Here is a 10,208-nt window from a genome sequence, read left to right as displayed (position 1 = left end):
GCTGGTCACACAAACACTGTGTGCTCCTACAAGCCTCCTGTTGCACAGATGCCAAGCTGCAATCAGGTATTTCAGTTCCTCAGCTTTCACTTTCCACTTCTCCTCTTGCGTTCCTAACCAGATGAGCTGTGTCACTGCAGCCCTGAGGAGTCTGGCCACCATTCCTCCCCACATCCAAGCCCTGCTTTGGATGAAATTGCCTTTGATCAATAAAGGGAATTGTGAAACTCATTGCAGGAGATGCATCTCCATTAATCTCTTGCCATTTGGGGTCACCAGGCAGGGAACTGTCCTCTTTCCTTACAGCATTTCAGATATTTCTTTGTGCCGTTGAGAATGTTCCTCCTTTTCCCTTCCTCCTTGTATCTGTCTGTGATTGTGTTTTCTGACCGGCATTCATAATTTGTCAAGGAATCTGTGCTCTTCAGATCACCCTAAAAAAAACCCCTGAAACCAGATGTGAACAACCTCAGAGCTAACAAAGCACCTCACTAAGTGCATTTCTCTGTGGTATCGTGCACTGCCACAGGTTTCTTAATGTCCCTGCTGGAGTTAGGTGAAAAATGGAAAATTCACTGAAAAACTCCCCCTGTGTTCCTTTTTACCTGTCCAGCACAGGGATGGTGATGGGCTTTGGGAAATATCCTGGGTGAGAGCTAAGGAGCAGCTTTGTGTTTGCAGCTGGAGCATCCCAGCTGTGCTTCTGTGTCTCTGAGCCTTCTGATGGCTCCCGGCCCAGCCCTTCCAGAGGCTCCTGGAGCAGGAGGCTGGGGCAGGAATGAGCTGCTCTGCTGCTCCCCCTCCTTCTCCCACCTCCTCTCCTCCAAGCTCAGCCCCTCTCCCTGCTCCGGCTGGAGCCACAGGTTTATCTGGAGGTGAGGAGTCCCTGCTCTGTAAGCTGAGAGCCCCGAGGAGGAGGAGGGATCTGCTGGACCCCGGAGGAGAAAGGGTTTGGCAGCCTGGAGGAAAGGGAGAGAGGCAGAGCCTGGGCACCATGGCTGGAATCGCTGCTCTTGGGCTCCTGTCCCTGTGTCAGCTCTTGGCCACAGCATCAGCTCAGGTGAGAAACCTCATTTGTGTCTCGTGCTCAGGGGGAAACCCGTAAGGGTAAAATAGAGTGTGTGTTGTACCTGTGGGGTGAAACGTGGCAATAGGCAGGGATTAGTCTGAAGTTTATTACAAATGAGATTTATTACACCTGGGTTTGTACCTGTGTGGGTAGGTGTAAAAACTGCTGCCTTCTGTTTCTATAGAAGTGGTGTTTTCCCATCCAGGACTGCAGTTATGAGAGGGGAAGCCTTGGAAAGGGAAGATGTGTTAAGAGAAACAATTTGCTTTTACAATGAAGTAACAGATCTCCAGCGAAACTGATCTGATCTGGGTCTTTATCTGAATCAGAGTTTCTTACTCATTCCCTCAATCAATTTTCAAATTTTACACTTAGAGCCTGTTTAACCCTTGCTCACTTGAGACATGAAGCTGCATTAAACTTCCCTGTCTGGTGTTAATATTATTGTCTGGGGAAGTGACTCCTCAGTGAGATTTTCATTGTTAGTGAGGAATTTTCACAGCCTGGCTTGGGAATTCAGAACTCTGCTGTGAGCAGAGCTACTTCTACAATGAAACCTTTGTTCCCTGAAGCTGCAGTAAGCTGCTCTCTGGAGCCCTCTCCATACAGAAGTCATTTATTGGACCTTTCTCTCCTTCCCCCACCTCAGACCTTTCCAAAAGCCCAGATTTTTAGGGGGCACCCTGCTCAGAAAGGAGACTTTCTTCTTCAGTCTTCATTGGTGTCTGCCTGGCTTTGCCATCACCCATCAAACTGGGGCTATAAATTCATTATTTCTACCAAGCACTTGGGCTTTGCATTTCCTCCTCTGCCCAACCCAAAACGTGCCTGTAGTCAGAACAATTTCCTATACAACAAAACCTCTTTGCTCCCCAGTGACCAGTTTGCACTCTCAGTAGAGTAAAAGGAGCTGGGGATGTGCTCAGTCAAAAGGGTTTTCCAAAGAGCCTTGCACTGCTCTGGAGCCCACCCAGGCTGGCAGGGGCTGCAGATTTAGGGTTAAGCTGTAGGATTTTTGCCAATGATTTCTGATCTAGCCCGTGTGTTCCTTCTGATGGAAAAACAAGCTCTTGTCTCTCACTTTTCCCCAGTCCCTTCCAAGAATTGGACCCCAAGGCCCCCCTGGACCTGCAGGACCCCCTGGACCATCTGGCAAGGACGGCATTGATGTGAGTGGGGCAGGGCAGGGCTGGCTGGGCCAGGGCTGGGCAGAGAAGCTGCTCCTGCTCTGCAGATCCTCTGGGCATCCCTGGGGGAAGGACCTGGGAAATCCTGTCCTGTTCTGCAGGAGGCTGAACAGCCCGTGGGCTGCTGAGCAGGTTCTCTGCAGGATCAATCCCCTGTCCCCAGGCTCAGGGGTTTGTGACCCTGCTTGCAAAGTGGAATATTTCTCTTTTTGTGCTGAGGTATGATGTGTGTGGGGTCAGGGCACGTTCAGCAGTTCAAAGACAGATTTATGTGATGCTTCAGAGCATCTCCATCTCTAGAGAGGCTACAAGAGACTCAAATAAGCAGCACTGGACACTGCTTTTCTCTTTTTAGTTTTATTTCAATATTGTCATCATGGTTATCCCTCACTTTGGCACAGGATGTGTCGGGATCTGACTCTTGTGTTGCCAGACCTGAGTTTGTAGTGGCCCAAAAGGCAAATAAAATGAAGAGCCCTTGTTTCATCAGGCAGCTCCTTACACCTCCTGCAGAGGGAGAAGACTCCATAACCCAGGACTTAATGGAGGAGAAAATCTGGTTCTGTTACTTTTAATTCGTGTTTCCATAGAAATTAAAAATATTGCTTCTGTGCATCTGTTGGATAAGGACTGAATTGTGTCCTGTAGTTGGCAGTGGATAAAATGAGCATCAGATGGACCTTCAGCAAGACCACATCAAATGCAAAATCTGGGTTCCTGCTTCGATTTCCAGTTTGAGCAGCTCTTGTCTCTGTGAGCTGCCTATGGAATAGTGCAGGGGTTTTTAAAGCTCATCTGAAGTGCATTTATTGGAATTGGGCCCTTAAGCAACCTTGAAAAAATCTATTCATTCCATGCAGGTCATTTTCTTTTGAATAAGGAGGTAAAAAAAAATAAATGTATGCACTCCCTGGTACATGGTGAACAAGGAGTGTTTGTGCCTGCAGTGGGGAGCTTTCCCTGCAGCTCCTGAGCCAGGCTGGGCTGAAGAGAGAACCTCATTGATTTCCAACTACTCCTCTGAGTGTCCTTTTGGCTAAAGGAGTCTGTGTTCCTGGGAATCTCCCTCTGGTTTTGTGGTTCCGAGAGAGACGTTCAGAGCTGGCACCTCGGCAGCTTCCAACTGGTTTTGGTGGCACCGTTTTTTGGTGCGGCTGTTTTTTGGTGCGGCTGTTTTTTGGTGGCGCCGTTTTTTGGTGGGGCTGTTTTTTGGTGGGGTTGTTTTTTTGCTGGGGCTGGTTTTTGGTGGGGCTGGTTTTTGGTGACGCTGGTTTTTTGTGGTTTGTGTTGGTGGCGCTGGTTTTTGGTGGCGCTGGTTTTGGTGGCGCTTTTTGTGGTGTCACAAAAGGCTTCAGGGGACACTCCAGAAGAGGACAGAGGGCACTGGTTCCAGTTTTCAGCAGGGCATTGCTGTGGCCAGCACACTTTGGGAAAGGCTGGCTGTGATCCACTGTGGAAGCAAAAAGAAGAGTTTGGGAAGGATGAAACCCTTCAGACTTTGAGTTTCAACTTCTGCAGAGAGGAAATGGGAAAGAAACCCCATAGCTGTTCAGTTCCTGCTTTCTACAGGATATTTAACTCTGGAGCAGCACCAGCATGGTTCTCATTGCTCTTGGAAGCAGGAGCCCAGGGAGGTGTCAGTCTTGTGGACCTTCACCTTTTATCCACAGCTAAAAGCTTTGGAAGGCTCCCTGTGGGACAGAATCAAATAACAACATCTAATTAATGAGAAGAACTTAGCCCTAATTAATCAAAAGGCTGGGTGAAGTGTTTCAGGTGCAAAGCCCTGCAGTCCCAGCTTCAGCCTGGGGTTTTGGCTGCACAGAAATAATCTCTAATTTGAACTTGAAGCCCATCCCTTGCATGGATAGAGGATGTCAGGTCCCTGCGCAGGTGAGGTGGTCTGGCTGCCCAGGAAGGCTCCAGGATGGTTCCTGCTCCTCAGCAGGACATGGAATCCTTTCAGGGGTTGCACAGGAGGAGATGCTGGGCTGTGCCTGGTGTTGAGCAGTCACACAGCCTCCTTATGAGCTGCCCTCTTTGTGTCAGTACACTCCAAAAAATGATGGTAAATAAAATTCCGCATTTTCCTAGTGCTGCATGGGAAGGGTCACGTGGATCCTGAGTGGCAGTGTCAATTATGCCACTGCAGAGTGAAACTATTTTTTTCATTTTTCTTTTGTTGCTGAGATTTTTTTCTTAAATTGCAATTGAAATTTTTCTGCACTGTATTCCTGAACTCTGTAAGCCACTCCAGCCAGGTCAGTGTGACAGGTGACCTTGGATGAAAGTGCTGTGGAAGTGCTCTGGGTATCTCTGAGCTGGGTGCTCAGCAGTGTCCTACCATCAGCTGTGAGCACTGAGAGGTGCGGAGCATGCAGCTGAATTATTCAGGAGATCTCCTTGGATGAACTCCACCAGCACAATTTCTCAAAGGTCCAGCTTTCATCCCTGCCTTTCATGGGGAGCTGCAACATTAAGTCCCTCTGAAATATTTTATAATTAAAGCCTTTAACAAGCTTCTCGTTTCATACCCAGTAACAAGCAAAATCTCTCTCCCAAGACTAGAAACAGCATGTTTTGATGGAAAGAATTAGTGACAAGTTCCTGTGAATTATTTCTGGAGATGTAATTCCCTAAATTGCTAATAAGCAATTGTCACTTTTCAAAAATCAAGTTTTTTTTTTTCCCCTCTGTTTTCTGTCTCCTGCCTTGACTTGCTGAGAAAGAGAAAACTTCCCCATGGCACCAGGGGAGCATTTCCTTTTGCTGACAGCCCTTGCTCTAATTCCCAGTGACCTGGCATTGGGGGTGCATGCCCTGATTAGGCTTTGGATTCAGCTCTCTGAAGTTCTGGGGCTCCTGCAGGGTCCTGCAGGGTTCCACCACCACAGGATCAAGGTTTAAGATGGTCCTCAGCATATTTTTATTCATGCTGTGACCTCCCTGTGCAGATTCCCACCACAGAGGAATGGAGAAATGCAAGGGGCTGGCAGTCCCAGGTGCTTGAGGAAGGAGCAAACCACCCCTGCAGCCCTTTCCAGCTGCCTTTTCATTCCCAAAGAACTGCTCCTTTCATTTCCTGGGCAGGGAACTTTCCCCAGCCTGCTATGATAAAACTATTTATGGAAAAGCTGTGGGCAAAGGACACTGAAGGAGTTGCTTCAGCCAGTGAGAGCATAAAGATGCCTCTGTTCAGGGCCCCTCTGGTCAGTCAGGGGTGCAGGACATAAATCCTGAGCAGCTCCAGCCTGGAAGGATTTGCCCCCAGCCCTCCCAGTAAATATAGAAACCTGCTGTAAATCCCACAGCTCTGCATTCACCTCCTGCCCCATGGTGGGAGGGATGGTGTTTTATTTCCAGCCTTGCTCTGTTAATAACCATCCTTCTTCCACAGAGATTTTCTCCTCCCAGGGCTGCCCCTTCCCCTCTGCTCACCCACAACAGCTCTCACAATATTCAGTGCATTTACCCTAAAGCCAGGAAGGCAGGTACCCTCTGGACAGGGACACAAAGTGATTTTCTGTGGGATGAGTTGGAAACCAAGCTCCAGTCAAGCTCCTGCTCTTCACAAATGTTTGCCTCTTTTGGGGCCTAACAATAAAATACAAATTTTTTTCTGGAGTCCACACTCACACACATATGAATGTCAGTATAGGACATGAAAGAACACAAGCGCACACCGCTGCTCTCAAGGTGAAGAAAAAAGGAAGTTTATTTTCTGACTCCAACATTTATAGTTTTCCAAAAGTGACTGTGGATTGGAGGGTGACAGTGCCACCTCTCCAATGACACCGGTCAAACTGACAGTCTATCAGATTTCTCCTGCTCCATAAAAGAATGCAAAATAATGAGTTATTTACAGAAAGTGTGCGAGAAAGTTTGTTACACGAATGTCAACATCAGAAGGCTTAGAAAATCTTAAAAAATCAGGGTGACATCTGAATGTCGTTACAACTGGTTGAGCTGGAAGAAGTGATTAAAGACTCACAAAATGTTGTCTCACAAACACCTTTAATGCTGTTCTTAAAAGCTTATTTTTATTACAGTAGAGGAAAAATTAGAGTGCTTTTGAAATATTGTATGAAAATTGTGTTTAATGCAGATTGTGCAATTGGATTAGGTGGAAATCAGTTGGGGGCTGTGCTTGTTTGCTTTCCCTGTCCAAGTTTAGTCATATGAAGGAAATCATCGTAGACAGTTGTTCATTCTTCACTTTGTGGTGTAATCCCCATCTCCTGGCAGTGCCACAGCTCATACTGTGCCCTGCAAAGCTGAGTTGGTCCCTGTATCACCAGGAAGATGTTTGGAAGCTGTGACACCCATCCAGATTCCTCCCTGCCCCATTTGCAGCCATTCCCAAGGGGAAATAAATTCTAACCATGTCTGGAAGGAGTTGAAAGTTCAGGAGCAGTGGTTCTCTCCGGGGACTGGGGATGTGGATTTCCCCAAATCTGCCACTGCAGGTGTTAGAAAAGGCTATCCAGGCTCATCCTACTTGGGGGGCAGCAGGTTTAGAGCATCAGCTCATGAGACTCAACCAGGTAAATGTTGGAGGGGGCACGAGGAGAGGTTTGAGTGCAGTTGGGAACATCCTTGTTGGGAAAAGTCAGCAAAGCTTCAGCACTAACGCTTTTTCCTCTTTCCCCTAGGGAGAGCCAGGCCCTCCTGGTTTGCCAGGCCCACCAGTAAGTATTTCCTGCTTGATATTGACTTCTCCCTCCTTTCAAAAGGACACAGGACACGAGCTGGCACTTCCAGCCTTGCTTTCCTCTTCACCTGCCACAGAATTCCCAGGGGTGGGGATGCTCAGGGGACAAACACATTCTCCTGCTTGATTGCTATCAGAGAAACAGAATGAAAGTTAAATTAATGAATGAGATAAATAATAATAATGAGATAAAGCCTGTGCATCACCTGAATGGGGACAGGTGTCATGGCACCAAGGCACATGACATTTTTGGTCATTTTTGGCACTGCTCTGAGTCTGCTGCAGCCCCTCAGCCTGACAGGGGTGCCCAAACCTGCACCAGACAGAGCCCTTTGCTCTGGCCACTTACTGCATCCCTTCCCTGCTAAGAACACCTTGTGAGCACATGGGAATGAGCCAAAGCACTGAAATGTAGGATTTTAAAGCTCATCATTCATAGCAAGATTCACCCATTCCTTCCTACCTCTACTAAGAGCAGCTTGTGAGCACGTGGGAATGAGCCAAAGCACTGAAATTTAGGATTTGGATATAGATTCACATCAAGATTCACCTCTCTTCATGGGATTCTCCCATGTTGCATGGTATAGGATTAACACATCAACAAATGAGCTTCCATCCTTGCATCCTTGCCGTGTTTCTCCTGTTGTTTTGTTATAATAATTGACTTATAATTGACTTTTTGTGATAATAATTGACTGTTTACCTCATGTAGGGGCCAAAAGGGGCACCAGGGAAGCCTGGAGCTGCAGGTGAAGCTGGATTGCCCGGCCTTCCTGGAGTGGATGTGAGTATTTGTCATCTTCTCTCAGGTTTTTTAAACCCTTCACCCAGGCAGGAGAGTTTTCCTGATATGTCTCATCAACTTCTCTGTGCCTACTGGAGAAGGAATGGGATTCTTGGACACACATCTGTGTCCTACATGTCAGGAGAAATTGAAGGAGAAGCGACTCTGGGCTGAATTAAGGAATATGAGAACAATTTTGAGATGTGTTACTGACAAGATGGAACTCTGTTGATATTTTGGGTTTTTTTACAGGGTTTAACAGGAACTGATGGCCCACCTGGCCCAAATGGGCCTCCAGGAGACCGTGTGAGTACCTCATGGATCCTAAATCCTTTAAATGCTCATTGTCACTGAGTGTGGGGATGATTTTCACATTCTGCAGTAGATTGGTGATATTCAAGTGCTGATTCTGATGTAAACCCTTGCAGAATATTTGGATCCTTGAAATGCAGCCCCAGGTGGGTTTTCATTAGGCAGGGCATGAAATCCACATTTCTTTCACGTGGCTTTGAACCTGCTTGGGTTGCCTCAGTGGCGGCTGTACTGGGGATATTTCAAGTATCCAAAAAGTTTCTTGAAGCAGTCAACAGACTCAGTTGTGAAGTTTATCAAAATGAAGTTATTTTAGCCTGTATTGGCAGTCTGAGTTGGCAGATCTGTGTTGTTTATAATTAATGCCACTGGGTATTAATTGTTTGAACTTTTGCCTTTTATTATTTCTGGAACTGTCCATATGGTTGCATTATTAGTTGCCATAGTGTTCCCCAGCCAGCCCAGCAAGAAATAAGGATTTTTTCTGCTTTCTGCATATTCTAGCTCTGCTGAGAGGCACCACAGGGACAGAGGAACAGCAGCCAGAGATGATACAGATGTCCTTCAGATCACCCACAGTCATCTCCCCTCCCAGGCCTCCCTGTGACATTAAGGAATAATCATTAATGAGCCTCCCAGCACAGATTGTGATCCAGCATGGCTCTTCTCCTGTCTCCCAGATGGCAATATGGGGCTTGTGTCCGCAGCTGGCTTGTTGGCCTCTTGGACTCAGGGCTGCAGTGATGGGCTGGATTTCTGTCCCCTGTTCAGTATATCCCAATAATCCACTTGTGGGCACAAGGACTTACTGAAATCTAAAAAATGTGTGAGTTATTTAAGGGGATGAACAGTACAACCATGCACTGTACAGATTCTGTCACCTGTTCAGTATATCCCAATAATCCACTTGTTGGCCCAAGGACTTACTGAAATATAAAAAATCTGTGAGTTATTGTAGGAGATGAGCAGTACAACCATGTATTTGTGATATGCTCCTCTTCCTTTGCCGTGCGACAGGCAAAGTCTGTGTGGCCACTGGCAAAGCTGAGTGGCAGAACACAAATATCCTGGTCACAGCTCCCAGCCTGTGTCCATCACCACCACCACCAACCCCACTCCTTTTCTGCCCCTTGTGCCCATCTTTCTCCCCAGAGATCCTGGCCACTCTCAGACATCCTGTGGCAGCAGCCCAGCAGCATCTGGGAACAGATCCCTGATTTTTAAAGGAGGGAAGCTCAGGAGCACCGTGGGAGGCTGTGAGCAGTTCTGAGCCCTGTTTGGGGCTGGGTGGCAGTGCCCACCTTGGCACACAGCTCCTGCCTTGCAGGGTGATTGAGCAGAGGGGTTTTGGGCACAGGAATTCCTCTCTGGCTGCCCCAGACAGGCAGAGCTCGGGTTTGCTGGGCTCTCCCATTCCGTGTAACTCAGTCTGGCAGCATGGGGCAGAGCTGGGACCCCTCCTCAGTTATGGGAGCTTTTCAAGGTCACTGGTCCATCTGGGAAATTGCTTTAATTGGTCTGATAAAAACCTGGGGAAAGGGAGGGCCTCTGAAAGCTTTGGCATTCCAAATGGAGCATTGTTAGCCCAACTTGCTTTTTTTCCTCCCTGTCTTGTAGAACATATCTCAGTCTTGCAGGACTCACTGAAATAAGCTGTTTACTTATTGCTGTGGGTTTGAATTTATGCTTAACACTGATTTCTTCAAAATAAGCTTAAATTTTTCAACTGGAGTGTCTGAGAGCAAAGCTGTTTAGCATAGGGAAGTGGGCTCACAGAAGCCACTTTTCAGTAATGATTTATTGCCAAACATTTCCAGAAAGTTTTTTATCTTAAATATTTCCTGCTGCTCTCAGCACCCATTAGCTTTTCTCCTGCTTCTGCTTAAAGACTGATTAGATCAAGTCTACTTGTTTTTTTTCCATTTTAAAACCCCTTTATTCTTACCTGGGTCCTGACCTCCATGTTAGGTACTGGTGTCCTTCATTGCAAAGTTCTCAAAGGCCATTTTGAAGTTTGTTGCTTTCCAATGAAAGCAATAAAGAAAACATAATTACTCACTTCTATTTATGAATGTCATAATAATCAAGTGTTTTCTATGCTCCATAACTGTCTATTCACAGAGTAAATTGCTACAAAATGAAAAA

General features: G+C 46.9%; 1 protein-coding gene across 1 annotated transcript in view; it reads left to right on the top strand.

Annotated features, from left to right (window-relative positions):
• Positions 1–994: 994 nt before the first annotated feature.
• COL9A3 (collagen type IX alpha 3 chain) overlaps positions 995–10,208 on the top strand; it is a 36,488-nt gene continuing 27,274 nt past the window's right edge. Inside the window, exons 1-5 of the mRNA XM_063172523.1 lie at positions 995–1,060; positions 2,161–2,238; positions 6,909–6,944; positions 7,680–7,751; positions 8,004–8,057. Coding sequence (XP_063028593.1) covers positions 995–1,060; positions 2,161–2,238; positions 6,909–6,944; positions 7,680–7,751; positions 8,004–8,057 — 306 coding nt within the window. The remainder of the gene's footprint in view (positions 1,061–2,160; positions 2,239–6,908; positions 6,945–7,679; positions 7,752–8,003; positions 8,058–10,208) is intronic.

This window comes from Melospiza melodia, chromosome 19 (assembly GCF_035770615.1).
Source record: "Melospiza melodia melodia isolate bMelMel2 chromosome 19, bMelMel2.pri, whole genome shotgun sequence".
NCBI lineage: Eukaryota > Metazoa > Chordata > Aves > Passeriformes > Passerellidae > Melospiza > Melospiza melodia.
Note: the sequence above shows the minus strand (reverse complement) of the source record. Positions and strands in the feature narration are given on the sequence as shown.